Source organism: Durio zibethinus, chromosome 19 (genome assembly GCF_047325235.1).
Source record: "Durio zibethinus cultivar Kanyao isolate XHJ-2024 chromosome 19, ASM4732523v1, whole genome shotgun sequence".
Classification (NCBI taxonomy): Eukaryota; Viridiplantae; Streptophyta; class Magnoliopsida; order Malvales; family Malvaceae; genus Durio; species Durio zibethinus.
In genome coordinates this window covers 1846593-1865242 of record NC_143180.1, presented here as the reverse complement: position 1 = coordinate 1865242, position 18650 = coordinate 1846593, and the positions used below count along the sequence as shown (strand labels likewise).

General features: G+C 35.2%; 5 protein-coding genes across 8 annotated transcripts; 3 read left to right on the top strand and 2 right to left on the bottom strand.

The window, feature by feature from the left end:
• The first annotated feature begins 881 nt into the window (after positions 1-881).
• On the top strand, positions 882-2261 carry LOC111309751 (glucan endo-1,3-beta-glucosidase 7-like). Its single transcript, XM_022908757.2, has one exon. It carries the CDS (start codon positions 1014-1016, stop codon positions 2154-2156), a length of 1143 nt encoding a protein of 380 aa, XP_022764492.1. The 5' UTR covers positions 882-1013; the 3' UTR covers positions 2157-2261.
• A 1121-nt stretch (positions 2262-3382) lies between these two features.
• LOC111310155 (uncharacterized protein At2g39920-like) lies at positions 3383-6398 on the bottom strand. Of its 4 annotated transcripts, none has more exons than XM_022909320.2 (5): positions 6259-6398; positions 5441-5577; positions 4623-5076; positions 4193-4402; positions 3383-3919 (listed from the first exon to the last, which is right to left on the bottom strand). In XM_022909320.2, exons 2-5 carry the CDS (start codon positions 5508-5510, stop codon positions 3709-3711), a joined length of 945 nt encoding a protein of 314 aa, XP_022765055.2. In that variant the 5' UTR covers positions 5511-5577; positions 6259-6398; the 3' UTR covers positions 3383-3708. The 4 variants fall into 4 exon arrangements, with proteins under 4 accessions (XP_022765055.2, XP_022765054.2, XP_089604393.1 ...); XM_022909319.2 differs by having other exon boundaries at positions 5693-6302; XM_089748267.1 differs by lacking the exon at positions 6259-6398 and adding an exon at positions 5693-5831 and having other exon boundaries at positions 3777-3932.
• A 543-nt stretch (positions 6399-6941) lies between these two features.
• On the bottom strand, positions 6942-11030 carry LOC111310153 (uncharacterized). The gene is made up of 10 exons (XM_022909315.2): positions 10752-11030; positions 10341-10493; positions 9570-9785; positions 9305-9487; positions 8815-9036; positions 8490-8606; positions 8255-8398; positions 8024-8125; positions 7651-7719; positions 6942-7455 (listed from the first exon to the last, which is right to left on the bottom strand). Exons 1-10 carry the CDS (start codon positions 10941-10943, stop codon positions 7210-7212), a joined length of 1644 nt encoding a protein of 547 aa, XP_022765050.2. The 5' UTR covers positions 10944-11030; the 3' UTR covers positions 6942-7209.
• A 687-nt stretch (positions 11031-11717) lies between these two features.
• Positions 11718-14520, top strand: LOC111310154 (sedoheptulose-1,7-bisphosphatase, chloroplastic-like). Its single transcript, XM_022909318.2, has 8 exons — positions 11718-12059; positions 12230-12349; positions 12455-12640; positions 13115-13196; positions 13296-13517; positions 13727-13827; positions 13921-13992; positions 14081-14520. The coding sequence occupies exons 1-8, from the start codon at positions 11946-11948 to the stop codon at positions 14360-14362; spliced, it is 1179 nt and encodes a 392-aa protein (XP_022765053.1). The 5' UTR covers positions 11718-11945; the 3' UTR covers positions 14363-14520.
• Positions 14521-15579: 1059 nt separating this feature from the next.
• LOC111309484 (lachrymatory-factor synthase-like) lies at positions 15580-16283 on the top strand (the record flags this gene model as incomplete). The annotated part of the gene is made up of 1 exon (XM_089748180.1): positions 15580-16283. A coding segment is annotated over one exon (567 nt), but the record flags the coding sequence as incomplete, so codon positions are not given.
• Positions 16284-18650: the final 2367 nt, after the last annotated feature.

The window sequence follows — 18650 nt, the reverse complement described above, 5'->3', positions numbered from 1 at the left end:
ATTGCGCACGCTGTTGGCAACTTCTATAATGACCTATAATTACCTTAAACCACGAAAAAAAAGTTAAAAAGCATCTTTATGATGTCTCTTTTTTTTTTCTTGTCAATTTTTTATCAAAATAATTAAGAAATGTACTTCACTTTTTCTTGTTAATCGAAATTCAATCTTTATAATTAACATTTAGAATAAAATTCTAAATGTAACATAGCATTATCATCAAATATATATTTAAATTCACGACTAGAGATAATAATGATTTAAATTACATTCGATTCGGTTCTATTATTTTAAATAATATATAATATTATAAATTTTTTAAATTTAATTTAAATTTGAATTGATTTTTTTTTTAAATCGATTTGATACAAATTTAATTTTATCAGTTTAATTTTGTTTATTAATTTTTATTTTTATATATTATTTTAATATATTTTAATATATTTAAATAAATTTATATATAAATTAATTATTTTTATTTTATAAAATTTAAAATATATATATAAATTAATAAAAATATATAATTTGATTCAATTTGATTCGATTTGATTTTTACATTTTAATCTGAAATTCAATCTAAATTTAATATATATTTAATATCTAACTTTGATCTAAATTAAATAAAAAAATCAATTCAAACTAAATCAAATAATATAATTTTTAATTATTTTTTAATTATTTTTAATTTTTTTCTCATCGAGGGTTTTATTTGCTTTTTCAAAATAGACCCGGTTTAATTATTCATAAAAGTGAGTGGGATGGTCCAAAGTTGATATCAATTTGGACTAGGCCGATAACCCGATCCATATTTCATTCGATCACCCTCTCCTTTCAGGCTGAGCCCAAATAAATGAAATCTGTAACCTTCCGCACACAATCCCCACCTCGACAACTAACCTTCCCGCCCAAAATAACGAACCCTTCGTCTTTCTGCACTAACTGCCTCAGCTTAACTAACTTGCTTTTTCGCTTCATTTCCCAAGCAGAAAAAAGAAGCTCTTTGAAACACCAAGAAAATGCCTTCCTTTCTCTTCTTTTCCCTCCTTTTCCTCTCCTTCTTCCACTCCACCTCCGCTCTCCCTTCCATCGGAGTCACCTACTCCTCCCCTTCCCCCGCCGCCACAACCACCAACCATCCACCACCATCACCTGATAAAATTTCAACCACCATCTCGACCCTCAAGATCACCAGCGTCCGCCTCCCAAACGCTGACCCGTCTCTCATAAAAGCCTTTGCATTCACCAACACTTCCATTTTCCTCTCCATCGCAAACCCTCTCCTCCCTGCTCTCGCCTCCAACCGTTCCCTCGCTCTCCGCTGGCTTTACCGCCATGTCCTCCCTTTTTACCCTCGTTCCAAAATTACCCTCATCTCCGTAGGCAACGCCGTACTCGATTACTCCACCGCCCAAGAAGACTTCTCCCCTTTTTTGCTTCCAGCAATGAGGAACCTCTACCTGGCACTTCAAGAACTGGGTATTAACAAAATCCCAATCTCCACCACTTTCTCTTTCTTCTCCACAATCACCACCGCTTTCCCGCCGTCCTCCGCCGAGTTCCAACAACCCGCCGGTGACCTTATCATAAAACCCTTGCTCCAATTCTTGGAACAAACAAATTCCTCTTTCTTGATCAATATTTACCCTTACAATCTTTTTCGTCTCAACAGCGAAATCCCAATTGGTTTTGCTTTATTCCAAGACTACCCTTTTAACTTCCGAGACGATTTGGTCACTGGGGTTAGGTATTTCAACCTGTTTGATATGATGGCAGACGCTGTATTAACTGCCATGGCGGTAATGGGGCACGAGAATATTCCGCTGGTCGTGGCGGAAACAGGGTGGCCAAGTGGTGGAGGTGAGGCTGGGGAAGTTGAGGCAAATGGGGTTTATGCGGAGATGTATTTGAAGGGATTGGTGAGGCATTTGAAGTCAGGGGTTGGAACGCCATTGAAGAAAGATGGGGTGGCTCAGGTTTATGTTTACGAGTTGATGGATCATGAGGGAGGCGATCATAGGGAAAGAGCGAGGCAATGGGGCATTTTATCGGAGAACATGACAAGGAAATATAATGTTGAGTTTTCCGGTGCGCCTAAGATTTCTGGGTCGTTTGGGATTTATTTCTTAGGCGTCATGTGGTTATTACTTGGGTGCTTTTGATCTTTGTGAATGTGGGTATGTGGCTTTTGCACATATCTGACAGAGAGTTGGGATTGACAGCTGAAGATTCTTGAAGATTTTAGCTGGCTTTTGTCTGTTTGTTTTGTAGAAGAGATTATAGTGGCATCCCTTTTGTGTATTTCTGGGATTGTTTCAGGCTGGTATTTTAGCTTAGTTTGATGTTTCTATGGGTTTTCTGGGGTTTCTTTCAATGAAGGCAAGACAGTTTTAGGTGCTAAATCTTTTAGCAATTTAGTGGATACGAGTAGTTAGGGATTTCTATCGGGAATCTGATGATTATGTACTTGAGTTCAAAGTTCGGAGTAATGAGGCTTTTCAATGAGATTTTGGCTTTGTTCTTCATATTACTATTTCTTGTTTTATCTTTTTGCTAAATTCATCTTGTTTCAGCTTTGCTTGTTTTCTACAATGAGTCATTTCTCATTTGTCATCCTCAATTGTTAATTACTGCTGGAGGCTAAATTTTAGCCCTTTTGAGGTCACAAAGAAATGTCTCATTAAGCAATGTTTATGTGGCTATAATTGAAAGTTTCATGCAGAACAAGCAAATTAGAGCCCATGGGTCCTCCACCTCTTGGTCTAATGGCTAAGTAGGCTTTAAGAGGATATAGAGATCCTAATTTCAAGTCAAGATCTCTTTTTGTTTTTATTCTTGGAAAGGTCATGCCTGCTTTTTTAAAAAAAAAAGTGACGGTCCATTCCATATTTCCACAGCATGGACAAAGTTGATGGGCCAGATTTTGGGATGGGATTGGGGTAATGTTTGATGGATATGCTCAGTTTATGGTGTTAATGAACAACTGATCCATGTTTTAAGCTGGGTGAAATGGATTCAGCAATTGGGTCACAAAACCAAAAAATATTATCCTGGGCCTAATGGATTCACATTTCATGCTTTGCCTATTTTGGAGGTAAAGAAGTATCATCAATTCATCGTCTCCAGGTTTTATAGTCACCCGAAGAATCTTAAATGCAGCTCTCTCGATCTAGCAGGTATTGATCACCATTTCACTCTTTCTTCTCAGTAGTTTTTCATTCTAGCTTCTTCATGGAGAATTTTGATTTAATGCCCATTAATTTTACCAATAATGTGTGAAATAGGGATTATCTTATTTCTACTTCTTGAACATGCAATAGGTATTGGTGGCTGAGGATTATATACTGAAAAGTCTAATTACCAGGGCCACTGGTAATGGAATGGATCATGAAATTGGAATTGAGGCCTTTTCTAGAGGTCAATGGAAAGATACAAATGTCTGGAAGCCAATAGAGATTCAATCTAGCACTCAAAGAATCTCAAATAATCTCAAGACACCTAAGCTGATAAATAACTACTACTGTACAAGTCATTTCTCTCTTTGAAAGCCGCAACCGAAGATGAAAAATGGTTTTGAAGAACATTGCTGGATGTCAAATTATGTTGGAATGAAATTCAGCTAAGCCCCTGGTTCCCAGATGACAGTGTGTTAAACTTTGCTGCAGAAGAAATTCGAAAATCACTATGCAAAGAACAACTCATTGGACACAAGATCTAGTGTGAAAGTCTCCATCTTTCAATGTGATTTTGGGAATAGTAGTATAGAGGGTTCGGAAGCTTAAAAACATGTCTTCCAACAGACAAGCCTGTTAAGGCATCCATTTGGCTGCTAATCACACTGACTATTTCAGTACCCATTTTCTCCATTGCCGCTCTTCGTCTAGAAAAGTATTCGCGTGTATCCATTTTCATTTCGCTATCCAACCTGCAAGAGTTCCCTGGAAATTTTAACCAGCTGCATTGAACACAGGCACTCCAGAAATACAAAACAAAGCTGATAGTGTTAATGCTCTCAAATGAAACAAGCATCATCTGTACCCCCATAAAACAACCATCATTAACCTGAATTCAAGCAGAACATTTATTTTGGAAGATATGTAGAGGTGATAAGCAAACATAAAATTTCAAAATTACCTTGCCAATTAACTACTAATGCCCATAAGATCAAATTTTCGAGAAGATGAAAAGAAAGCAATACCTCATAATCAAAGATGACCAACCACTATATCCTAGAGAATTAAGGTGTTCAATAGTGACATTTTGCTGTCTCTCAGGCTTCCTGGATAACAGGATCAAAGACCATCCTCTGGACTGAAGTTTCACGTACAATTCCAGAGTTCGCAGGTGCCTCAGATAGGTTGCATCTTCAATGTAACCACTAGGTTCGCTATTGCCATATTGTTTGAACCTGAGGCAAAACACAGATTTTAACCCTGTTAAGTGATGTATAATAAATAGTTTTACTAGCAGAAAAACTGAAAGGCAAAACCGATAGAGAAAAACACAAAACATTCAGAATCAATCAATTTGGCTAAGATTGAGAAAATGGTCAAGATAAAAAATAACATGGGTGAAAGATGAACTATTATCCAAATGCAGAAAATGTGTAGATCAATTGAGGGGATTACTGGTGCATTAATTGTTTGGAGTACTGTGGATCTGAAGCAGGGATGTCATCTATGTCCATTAACACCACATCCAGATGATTATTTGATGGTGAAACAGTATTGAAAAAACTTTCAATCATCCACATTGTGAAATTTAAATCTCGTGCATATTCTCCTCCTTTGATATATTGAATGGCAAGACTCCTGCAGACTGAAGGAACCTCATCGGCTTCCAAGCTGTTGAGCTCTCCATGAAGTGCAAAAAGATTGCAATAATGGTAGCTATCACTTGCTTTCTCAATTTCCACAACTCCCTTGCTCCTGCTTTCACAGGATTGCAACATTACTGCTAATGTGACCAGCAAAGTTACTAATAGAATCCCAACGGTTACAAGAGCAGCAATGAAGATTGTTGCAGCAAAAGATGTCATGTAGAATCCTGACTCAACCACGTAGCGGCTTCCCATCTCCGTTCCTAAAGAGAACAACCAAGATTAATATGTATATGTCAGACATCAAAAGGTTCAGCAGTAGCAATCTCATAAAGAAACATCTATGCATGGATCCGAAATCAAATAATTAAATAGATGAAGCACTTAACCTATTAAAACAATGCTGCATACTACATATTTTCCCCCAAACTGTTTAGATCTTTGGGCAAATTTAACTAGTTGACATCAGAGTTTTGGATAATAAATTCAACCATGATATTATCAAATTCAGTCCAGGCATGCCAAGTGCTTAAAAGCCTCTCAGGAAAGGGACTTCTAATATGTGAATTGAAACAACTCTTGAAATCTACAAGGAAAGTGAAATCAAATCAACAAGTGCATGTATACCAGTATCTCCCCTACTTAAAAGACTCCGAGCGGAGAACTGCCGCTCCATTTGATGGCCGTAAGCTGACATTGTGATTCAGATAGCAGGCTGCAAATATATCTAGATCCAGATCCCTTGCAAATTAAAGAAGGGTCACCTGCAACAACAAATAAAAACCAACTGATATATATAAATCCTCCCTTTAGCTGCCATATTGAGGCAAACACAGGGGTGACAATCAAGACAAAATCCCAAATATAAAGCCAAAAAACCTTGCAAGCAGCTTCATCTACCATGGTATGAGCTAACAGTAGCCCATCTCAACTTCATTGCCCACATTTTTAGCCACAAAAGGAGGGAAAAGATAAGGCTAGAAATAATAAAAAGGGGTATTCCTTAAAAGCTCCTCATGTTTCATATATATTAGAATTCAGAAAGGTTTTAGAAAACTACAGAGACAACCAAGATCCATCTCTCTTTTAAAGCATAGCCAAAAAACTGAGGAAACAAGTTTTGACACGACAAAACCAACCATCCATTTTCGTTAAAAATATTTCCAAAAGGATGAAAAGGGTCCACAAATCTTTAACTTATTAGACATAATCACAAACAACAGTCCAAATTTTGCTGATCAACTCACTGCTTAACAGAACAGTGTGGTAAAAAGAATAAAACAACAATTAAAAAAACGAAACAACTTCCTAACTTAAGCACCATGAGACATGAAACAAAGCTGAATCCAACCAAATCAAATTCTGATGCAATTATTTATTGCAAAAACTGGTATATTCCCACAATCTCAAACAACCTTAAAACAAGACAGAGGGAGAGAGAGAACCTGAGAGAGGCATTTGAAGAATTGGGCAAAAGTGGGAAGAGAGCAGAAGATAAGAAAATGAAACATCAACTAAACTAAAAGCTTAGAACTGATTCAAGACAAGTAAATAACAACTGTGCCTTTCTCGTGGAGAAGCTTTCCTTTTTGTACTGTTTTGATTATTGCTAATGGCCTTTTGTCACGGACGATGATGACTTTAATATGTGACAATTTGTGGAGTTTTTTCCGTGAAAACAAGGAGATTGTTCCAGGGCTACAACTTTTTGCTTAATTTAATTTTAGTTACAACTTTCTTAAATTTATTGAAAATATAAAACGTGGGGTCCACCATCTCAATAATTCAATGTACTCATTGCATCGCACTCTGCACCAATAATGTTGGAACAAAGACAAAAGACAAAAGATTCTGTTCTGTTTGTTAAGGTAACGTGTAATGAAATTCTAAAGGTAAACCTGCTGAAGAATCTCTCAGAAACGTTTCAAACTTCGTCTAATCTCTCCGTTGTTCGATTATGGTTAAGATTGAATGGTAAATTCTAGCGTACAAATATGGTCGTAGAACTTACTTACCAAGTACAAAGTCTTACCGGTTAAAGAAAACCATGGTTTTGTTGCAATGGGGGAAAGATAAGGAACTTGATTAAGAATCCATAGGGAATGGGGGAAATTTTAGGAACAGAAGCTTCAGCACAACAATTTCAAGTTTATTTTCATAAAGACCGCTTTCAAAATTTCACCTCAGACTTACGAACCAATGTACATGATAAAATTATTACAACATGTGATCAATGAGGGATTGTTCACCTGTACCATGTCCGAGTTTGTTTTTTTAAGGATAACTATCATACGATATCATTTTAACTCTTAACAGTCTCATCTAATGCAAGAAAATCATCTAATGCAAGGAACAATGAATTGCCGGTTCAACAATTATTTTCATGGCTAATTCTTTCAACTACATGTTTCTAAGACCTTGGTTCCATTTATCACGTTCACAGTTGAATCTACTGTCCTGGCTAATTCAATAGCTGCTCCGACGTAGGAATGTGGTGTTAAGTTCAAAAGATGGGTCTTCGCTTCTTTGGGTAATTCCAAGCCTTCAATAAATTCCCTTATACTTTCTTTGGTAACCGCCCTTCCCCTAGTTAGCTCCTTTAGCTTCTCATAAGGCTCTGGAACACCATATCTCCGCATGACCTATACATAAGTTAAAAACAAACAAAAATGAAGCGGATTTTATATGGGAGAAAAAGGAGCCTGAAAATTGAGCACTAGCATCTCATCCAAGCGACAAGGTATCAAACGAAAGGATCTAACCCACTACTGTTTTATGCTTGAAAAAAGATAAACCAACATATGGAATAAGATAAATGAAGACCAGAAGATACATACAGTCTGTATTGGCTCTGCCAGTACCTCCCATGCCTCGTTCAAGTCTTCACTTATTCGAGCTTCATTAACCTAAAATGAAAATGGAGTTTAAAAGGGATGGAAGCATGCAGCAGAAGAAGCTTTTAGAGTAAAGAACCCAATACTACAATTTGGCGAAGAATCAGCAAAAGCTGTTGCTTCATAGGTGATATCAAGCTTATGAGTTGAAGAAAACATACCAATGTGCCTTACAATAAGTCATTGATGTATCACAGAGTCCAAAATTTTGCAGATAAATAACTAAAAAGTTGCACTCATCTACTAAATACCTTCAGCACTAAAATGACGACCATGCACTTCAAGGAGATTGGAACTTTTCTGTTAAGTGGCATACCTGGAGCTTTCCTATTCCTTGTAATGCACTTTTGTAAGCAAGAAGAGAATGGCCTAGTCCTCCCCCCATGTTCCTCAAGACAGTTGAATCAGTCAAATCTCTCTGCATATTCAACACATAAGAAGAAATGTATTCTTTGTTAGAATAGACTTCTAATAGCTATGAAGTTTACATGCATAAAATCATGCCCGCTATCTAAAATATTAGAATAGAACTAGCATATGGTCTTACCTGCCAACGTGAAATGGGCAACTTCATGCTTAGGTAAGATAGATCTTCATTAGCCTTACCAAGATTACCTTCACTGTTTTCAAAATCAATAGGGTTTACTTTATGAGGCATTGTTGACGAGCCAATCTCACCAGCCTTAGTTATCTGCTCCAAATTTTTATCACAAAAAGATATTAGGTTGGCATAATAATGATACTTATAAATTTAAGTCAACATCCTGAATCAAAACACTCACCTGCTTAAAGTATCCTAAAGATATGTAGCCCCACATATCTCTGTCAAAGTCAATCAATATATTGTTAAAACGGATAATTGCATAATAAAGTTTTGCCATGTAATCGTGCGTCTCAATCTGCAAACAGCAAAACCAGATATATTCAATCAGAAGAATACATCAACACTTTGACAAGATTGCATAATTACCAGTTCTATTCCAGGTGAAGCACATAAACTCATTACTGATCATATCCACGTGAGGCTAACTAGAAGTGTTATTCCTTCAGGCTTCAGTTGACATATATACTTTTACTATATAAGATTAAGGAGTGCAGGAAACATACCTGAGTAACATAGGGGTTAAACTTTAATCCAAGAGAAGTCACAAATTCTTCTGCAATTTGAGGCCAGTTAATATTAGGATATGCAACAAGATGGGCATTGTAATTTCCAACTGCACCAGCAAACTTGCCCATCATCTCAACTTGAGAAATTTCTCGCCTTTCTCTGCTTAGCCTGACGGTAAAAATGGCCATCTCCTTTCCTAACGTTGTAGGTGAAGCTGGCTGAAAGAAACCAAAGATTTAAGTGATCAAGTAATAACAGCATTTTCTTGAGTAATTAATAGTAATAAATCACATGCAATTAAAGAAAATTTAAGCAATCATGGGATTAAACATGGTCTTTCTTTCTCTTCTCTCAAAAAAAAAAGAAAAAGTGTGATTAATTTGAGAGTTCAAAGACTGATGTATGAATCAAAAAATCATTCGATGAGTACCTTATGACACATTAACAGTGAGATGATTAATTCTAAGCATGAAATCACTCTTCTACCTGGCCATGTGTGCGAGAAAGCATAGAAATGCTTGCATTAGCCTTAGCCATCTTACATATTGCCTCAATCAATTTCTCCATAGTTGGAAACATGACTTTGGTCATTGCTTCTTTCAGCATCAATGCATGGGCAAGGTTGTTTATGTCCTCGGATGTGCAAGCAAAATGGAAAAATTCAAGCACCTGAAACCAGAGAGAAAATGTAATTTAATCGTAAAATTCCCAAAGAATTTAAGTCAAACAGAAAGGATAGTGTGGCAATAACCTTAGCAATCTCAGGATGTGATTGGCATTTCTGTTTCAGGAAGTATTCCACTGCTTTTACATCATGGTTAGTTACTCTCTCTATTCTTTTAACTTCCAAAGCATCATCCATACTAAATCCATCAATCAATCCTTGCAAATAAGACTGAGCTTCTACACTGAAGCTTGGAACCTCAGTGACTTCAGGAATTTGTGAAAGCTTCAGCAACCATTTAATCTGACAGAGTATTTATATTTAAAAAGGGTCCTTCAAGAAAGCACATAAAAAGAAAGAAAATGAAGTTCATTGACTTATATGACGAAACTATACATAGATTTTAACTTTATTGGGTTTGGAAATCAGTCAATGAACTCTATACATCAACCACAAGTGTGCTCATATAGTTTACATTTCACCGACTTATCTCTAAAGTTGGAAACCTTCAGTCAAGTGTTACAGAATTTGTCTTGCCCTTAGATTCACAGCACCCACAGTTTCCAATATTTCCAATAAGATTATGCTGGTCAGCTTGACATTTATCACAGTTGAAGTTCATCAAATCAAGCCATAATTCAACTATGCTAAGCTGAATTTCTAAATCAATTCAATTTCTAAGATGTACATGAATTAGGTTTGCTCCAACAATGATCAAGTTGTCAAAAACAATTCATTTCAACAATGTGCAAAAAACAAGAGACTGAAACAAAGCAAGTAGGCATATAGAACCAACAATTCAAAACGAAATTACATTACAAAATGAATATATCAAGAGGATGCTGATTAGAAGATTACCTCAACAAGAACTCTAAAGTAAATAAGCCCATATTCACTCATATAGAGGGACAAGTCCTTCACTTTGCCCCAATAACGACCGTCCAAAGGTGACAATGCTGTTAAAGTCGACAATTCGAACTCACAAGAATTATCTCTAGACATGTTAATCACCTACAAAAAAAAAAAAAAAAACTAATCTTTCACCCCAAAAGCCACTTGCAATCCTCTAGACAATCATACATGACAATTTAAAACCCAAAAAGAAATGTAGGTACTTGTTAAAACTAGCATTTACCACCCTAAAATCAAATTTAACAAATACCCAGATTAAAAAAAATCAACTTTTTTTCCAAAACCCAAACAGAAACTGAGTTCCATCATTAAAAAATAAATCTCGAAAAAGCTAGAGCCAGGAGGATTAAGTGAAACCTGTCTGAAGCCATGGCTTCTGCTTGAAAAAGCTATGGAAAGCTGAAAGGGAGCATTAGAGAATTGATGGGTATGTTTAGTAGTGTACAAACTAGAGATGTTTCTTAGAGATCGGAGTTTTCTTGGTTGCAAAGGGCTTAAAAGGGAGGCTTGATTTTTAGTTAAAACCCCAGAAGAAACCATGGACTCCATAGAAAAGGAGTAGAGCTTTGAACTGCGATGATAACTGATAAGAGAGGATGAAGTCAGGGCAGGGCAGGGCAGAAATGGAGAGTGTCCAAGAAGGTATTTTTTTTTACAGGTTTTAAGGTATAAAGCCTAATCTTCAAAGCCCAATCAAATTGGGTTCTTTTTGGGTTCAAATTTTGCTTCAGCCTAATTTAAGGTCCAGCCCAAAGTGTACAAAGCCCAAATTTAAAGCCTTTTGGTTTTATTTTTGCTGATGATTGACTTGAAAGATCATGACGGAATAAAATCCAAACCATCCATTAAGGTTTAATATCAGCTATAATCCAACTTATTTTTTACATAATGTGGTATCTAAATATCATAAATTAACATTAAATAGTTAGAATGTTATTGTCTAATAGTCAAATAAATTTTTTTAAAATTTTTAATCTATTTTAATCATTCAATTTGTATCATTTAATTTATTTAAAAAATACGATAAATATTTAATTTTTTTCGAATTCATTAATCATTAACTTTTATTTACTTAATTTATAAAACAATTACATTACTCGTCTAAATCATTTCAAATCCACAACTTTAAAAAAATTTAACTAACAAGTATTCCATCTAAAATTAGTACTTAGTTGGCTGCAATAACTCAAAGTTAATATATATATATATATATATATATTTGTTGGCTGTAAATATGCAGAAAAACAAAGGAAGGCCCCCTTCCAAGGCATAGCCTTCACTATCACATCTCTTCAAAATATTGGACCATAGCCACACATTAATGAGAGATGCTCAGTTAAGCTCATACCCTTTCCTTTCCTCTTCCCCTATTTCCCCACTTGATTTTAAGCCTATCCTCTCACCATCTGCCTCTTGTCACAACACTGTTAACTGCTTATCTACTGTCCTCCTCCCTTGCTACATGAAAGAGATTTTTGAAGATTGATATCAGGCCTTCTTGCAGGATTTATAATTCCTTGTCCTTCGAAGTTGAAACTTTTTTTGCCAACAATGGAGACTGGTGTCACGTGCTATGCGCGTGGGATTGTTCTTCCTAGTGTCTCCTCTAAGCATTCCACTGCATTAGTCTCCCCACCATCAACATCTCCTTCCTTCAGCTCAAGGGTATGATTATATATTTCAGTTAATACCATGCATGCTTGGCTTGCATTAATTCATGTCAAGCTTCCTTTTCTTATATTCATGGTCTGATAAATAACTTAGGTTACGTGAATCATTTTGCCATGAGTATATATTTCTATAAAGGATTATTGTACTGAATATTTGTATGGCAGAGCCTTAAATCAAGCTCGATTTTTGGGGAATCACTGAGGGTTGTGCCAAGATCATCATTGAAAGTCTCAAAGACAGAGAACTGTTCCCTTGTGACAAGATGTGAGATTGGAGACAGTCTGGTAAGTTGACATAGGCAAAACTTTGATAGTTTTGCTTTGGCTACTTGAATCAAGGAATGAGTTGAATATAAAAAGTTAATTTTGAATGGTTTTATGTGGTTTTAGGAGGAGTTCCTTACAAAGGCAACCCCAGACAAGAGACTGATTACATTGATGATGTGCATGGGAGAAGCATTGAGGACAATCGCTTTCAAGGTCAGGACAGCTTCATGTGGAGGTACAGCTTGTGTCAATTCCTTTGGAGATGAGCAGCTTGCTGTGGATTTGCTTGCCAACAAGCTTCTTTTTGAGGTTAGAATTACCATTAAAAGAGGCTCCTATAAGCTATTCGGGTGACATTTGGACGAAGAATATTAAAAATGTTCTCTAACTTGACTTCTGCATAGCCTTTTTTGACATATCAGTTATTAATCCTGGTGAAAAATAACTATAAGAGAGGTAAATCATATATATTGTTGGGCAAATAAAACACTCTATTTGGTCATTTTTAAAAGATTTCTTACAGGTTCCATGATCATATTTTAAGAGTTTTTATCTGTCTTATTCAGATTATCGGAAAAGCATTGAATTTCCAATATTTTATTCTTAGATTGAGTTCTAAAAGGAATGCCCTTTTCTGCCACCTAATTTTTTCTTTATTTTTTCAATTGTTAAGTTATTTTCATCAAGGAACAATAATTTCTACAACCATTCATGTCCATATCTTCTAGCAATTTGACTATGAATTATGAAATTAATGATTTTTTGGTTATGATCCACGTACAGGCCTTGACTTACTCACACTTCTGTAAATATGCATGCTCAGAAGAAATTCCTGAGCTTCAAGACATGGGAGGCCCTGCTGAAGGTAGGCTTTTTTTTCCTCTGTTAAAAATTTTGACCCAAATTTCAAAACTTGTAGACTCAATGATCAAGTAAAACTGAATGGCTGGTCATATATGAACAGGTGGATTCAGTGTTGCTTTTGATCCCCTTGACGGCTCTAGTATTGTCGACACAAATTTCACCGTAGGCACCATCTTTGGAGTGTGGCCTGGTGATAAGTTAACTGGAGTAACAGGAAGAGATCAAGTTGCTGCAGCAATGGGAATTTTCGGTCCTCGAACTACATATGTCCTTGCACTTAAGGACATTCCTGGCACCCATGAATTCCTCCTCCTTGATGAAGGTACGTGCAAGTTGCAACAACATTTAGTATCAAATTTGCAATCAGAAAATGACCATCCTATTTAGTTGGACAAGTCTCAGTTCAGAAGCAGTACCTAACTTTTTGAAGATTATTCCTACACAAATGTAGGCAAGGATTAAGGAATAAGTATCGAGTACCTAAGTCCTCTTTTTCACTCTAAAATGATGTTTCCCTGCTGCATTTATCAGGAAAATGGCAACATGTCAAGGACACCACAGAAATTGGTGAGGGAAAAATGTTTTCCCCTGGAAATTTGAGAGCCACATTTGACAACCCTGAATATGATAAGGTTCAAGTCAACTAAATTTAACTTTTCCTAATTCTTTTAATGAGGGAATATTATTGCTTTAACTCTTATTGTCTTTTATATTTTAAAAAACAGTTGATCAACTACTATGTGAGAGAGAAATACACATTGAGGTACACTGGTGGAATGGTACCTGATGTCAACCAGGTATGCCCATCTTCTTCCATAACTTGGTTTTCCCTATAGTTCACATTGTTTTCAATTTTAAATGATTTACTATTTGTTTTATCTAAAGATCATTGTAAAAGAGAAAGGTATCTTCACAAATGTGGCATCACCATCTGCCAAAGCCAAGCTGAGGCTGTTATTTGAGGTAGCTCCATTAGGATTCTTGATTGAGAAAGCCGGTGGTTACAGTAGTGATGGTCATCGGTCAGTTCTAGACAAAGTGATCAATAACCTTGATGATAGAACTCAAGTTGCATATGGTTCCAAGAATGAGATTATCCGCTTCGAAGAAACTCTATACGGATCCTCAAGGCTCAAACCAGGGATACCTGTTGGAGCTGCTGCCTAAGCAACAATGTTTTTTTATTTCCTTTCAGCCTTTTCTTTTCTTTTTGTCTCAACTCTCAAAACTTAAGCTATTCCATATAGAAGTTGTAAAATAGTGGATGAAATGTTCCAATTATGATGAGACTTAAGAGTTATAAAAAGGCTGAGCTCCTTTCAGCATATTTTTTCCCTGAAAAGTATTTGCTTCTTGACCTTTAATGGGACTTGAAGCAAAGCTGCAGAAGTGCGCATAAAATTATTCCAGGGCCAATGAACCTCATTCTTCTATGAATATGATTACAAGTTATATTCATCAAGCTTAGAATTTTCGGGTTTGATCGCTCAGCAGGTTAAGAAAAACAATTCCAACAATTTTCTTTTCACAATTCCAATCATTTTTAAGTTGGAATAAGAAGAACAACTTTGATGCTATAAGAAGCAACATCTTCCTATAATAGGAAGCAATTTGGATATCCATATCCTTAATTAGAAGAATTGTAAAATATAAGACACCCCCTAATCATTTCTAATAATCAATTAATCATGTTGTATTCTTTAGATATCATTTTATAACCTCTGCTTATAGAGTAATTATCGGATTGATCTATCCAAATGATACAACTAAATCCAAAAAGTGAATATAGTCACTAACATGGATGATAGTATGTCCTTCAACACTTTCAAAATACATATCAATGATCTGTTGGACCTTTCCTAAAAACCAAGGTTGTTTAACTGTTGAAAGGAATTATAAGGAACAAAGAACACCTAGAATTATGATTAAAATATAGTGAATACTTAAGAAGTTAAGCCTAGGATTTAACCCCCTTGCGTGCTGTCTTCGGCATATCCAAAGAATAATGCCAAAGCCTAACACTTTTTTCTAAGATTCATTCAGAAGAAACTATGGACTGCTATGAGCATTAGAGCTGCAGATTGTTACATTACAACATTTATGTCAATACCAAGAATAAATCATAAATCTTAGCATTATTTTGCTAGCAGGGAACCTTCTGCTTTCAATCGAACTACCAATCACCAAACATAACCGAAAAATAAAAATATGGTACATATTTGGCAGATTACATTCACTTATCCTTGCAATTTTAGGTGTTTTCCCCCCTTTGATTTGTATCATTGTATGAAATACTAGTCTCATATTGTTTATTGAAGATTCTAGGTTCATGCTGCATGTCAAAATTTGTGGTCTGCATCAACCTTATTAGTTATAGAACTTAAATTCCAACTAATAATTGGGAGATATTGAATGTATTGCCTTTTTTTAAGTTTCAATTTTCTTTGCAGGCAATTGAAACAGGACAGAGGAAATGGCATGGATCAGTCAGTGGAATAGTCGAGTCACCCCTTGACAAAGTCTGGACCATTGTTTCTCAAACAAAAAGATTATCTGAATGGATGCCAATGGTTGAGAGATGCACTGACTTAGCAGGAAATGAAGGTATACCTGGCTATACAAGACTAGTCTCCGGCTTCATGTTCCCTCAACAAGATGGCGAAAGGTCATGGATCAAAGAGAAGCTGGTTGCAATGGACACAACATCACACAGTTATGTTTACAAAATGGAAGCAAGCAATATGGGTTTAGATGGATCCATAAACTCCTTAAAGCTTATAGATTATGGAGATGACTCAACGCTTGTTAACTGGTCATTTGAGATAGATCCCTTGGAAGGTGCATTGGAGGACAGCATCATTGATTATCTAGGATTTCTCTATAAATCTTGCATTAGCAGGATCCAGGGTGCCATTGAGGCTGAATCCAAGAAAGTTCCAGTAACTTGTTGATTAATGTCAGTATCATTACCTTCTTCAACAAATTTTTGGGGGCAAAATTAACTTCCATATTGTACTGTATTATCTTGAAAATACCATTTTACAATACTATAACACCCCAAATCTCATATAATACTTCATAAGTCACGTGCCGGTGTTAACAGCTACAAACTTGACGCTAAATTGTCTGTGTTCCTAGGAGAACAGAACAGGTACCTTAATTGATTTTATGTTTTTTGGTCAGACTTGTAGGTAACATTCGTTTGGAGACAACTCAAACACGCCTCCTCACATCCAATCTTGGGACTTTTACAGGTTTCGGGGATTGATCTATTAGGTCAAACAAAATGCTCAAACATTAAAATTCAATCAAACACTCTTAAATTAATAAAGTGAAAGCTCTGCACCAACTTATCAAATTCAATTTCCTTCTCTTCGGAATGATATTTTTTATAGCATTTTGAGCCATGCAATATTGATCACATCCCCATCTTTCACTGGAACTTTACGGTCACTCCGTAAGTATCCAGATTGAGCTATGTGCCTACAATCAGCTGACATATTTTATATTTCTGAAGTTAAATATTGAGCTTGGTGAGATTGATCTGCTAGTGGAAATATGTACTCTTATAAACTAACTTCTGCAACAATCCTGTTTTTAATCTGAAATGGTAGTTCATAAGTGTCAATTTGTTAGGATGTCAAATGCAAAAATTCTTTCTGAAGAATTAAAAAATGGAAAGAAAATGCATTACTCATCTGCACAGAAATGGAAATACGACTCATTTATTAAGCTTTTTGAGTTCTTAGGTCAAGGTGGTGTATTTTATCCTTAAAGGCTGCTACCAGCAATCCTCAAAAAGTCACCTTCCTAGCAAATTTTTTTTAATAATACTTTTTTTAACCTAATTTCCTCTCCAAACAATCTTAAAGTTGCATAGTTGCACTTCTCTACTTCGGCTTAATGCATGCAAAGTTTTAATCTCGAAGTGCTTCTTACGAAAATCGAACTTTAATTGACAAAGAAAAGAAACTTCTCTCTTTACCAACTGGACTAATTTTCGCTAGTTCTTCCTAGCAAAATGATCCTACTAATTAATCAACTATTAGTTTGGTTGTCTTTGAGGCTAAGGATCCCAACCAAAAAAAAAAAAATCACCACCTTTAAAACAAGTAGAATGGTAATTAGTTAGTAAGAAATGTGGGGTTTGAAACAAAAAAAAAAGGTGAAAAAGATGTGAGATTTGAGATCAATTTCTAGGCAAGTTGAGTGTTACTGCAAAGAGCAGAAACACCCATCTAATTAAATTCCTCAAAGCTTCTGGACAGCTGACAAGGCCATTGATCCATCATCTTTGAAAACTATTTCTCAACTATAAAGTTATCCCTTATTCCTCCACATCAATACATTTATACATTGACCATTACCCACCACCATAGCTCCCATATATTCTATATTTCATGTATTTATACTCTTCTGGAAGGTCGGCTGCTGTTATAATTAAAATCTAGAATCATAAATTCAGAAGCTTTAGCTATACCAAATCTAGAATCATATTTCAGCCAGGAAAACAGCTATCAATGCCATGCAATTAAAATCAAAGTTTAAAACTACCATTTAAGTGCTTTAACCCAAAAAGTAAACTTCTTAAGTGATAGAGATACATCCTAGCTCCCTCTAATTAATACACATTTTATGTAAATTTTGAGAATATATTTAAAATCAATTGTAATAATCTCTTATTATTATATTATTGATTTGAAAAAATATATTTAAAATTATTAAAGTATAAAAATTTTTTTAACTAAAATTAAATAATCATCCAAATTTCTGTGGTTTTGTTGCAATTAATAGAGCTTCAAACATCTGTTTCATTCGATTAAACCCATATTGACAATTGATTATTAAATTTCTATTCAAATGAAAGTCTAATTGGATGAAAATAGATATTTGAAGGATCAATTAAAAGAAAATAAATATTCAAAACTCGATTAATTGCAATAAAACAATAAGATTTGAATAATTATTTAGTTTTACTTTAAGAAAGTCTTTATATTTAAACCATTTAAATCAAATGTAATAATTAAGTTGTCATCTCTATATTTCTCATTCTTGTGTTGCATGAATTGATCTACAACAATGTATTCAAAAGGATTTTTATGTATTGTTTCATAACAACTTAGAAGAATTTAACCGTTCATAGGATATAGGATTTTACTATATTTTATGTATTGCTTTTCTCTCGTGAATGTACATCATCATTATAAAAACCATGGATTTCATAGTATTCTTGTGTTCTTATCTTCTCTATTACTCATTTTTCATCGACTAAATGGAAACTAAAGTTGCAGAAACATGTATATGTTCTAACATATATGCTTTTTCATATGTTATATGCTTAAAAAGTTGGGGCCTTTGCCATTAAAAAATAGAATGGTATTAAACTATATGCATTTTCATAATAATACGAAAACAACTAGAGAAAGACATGTACAAATGGAAACTAAGTGCCCAA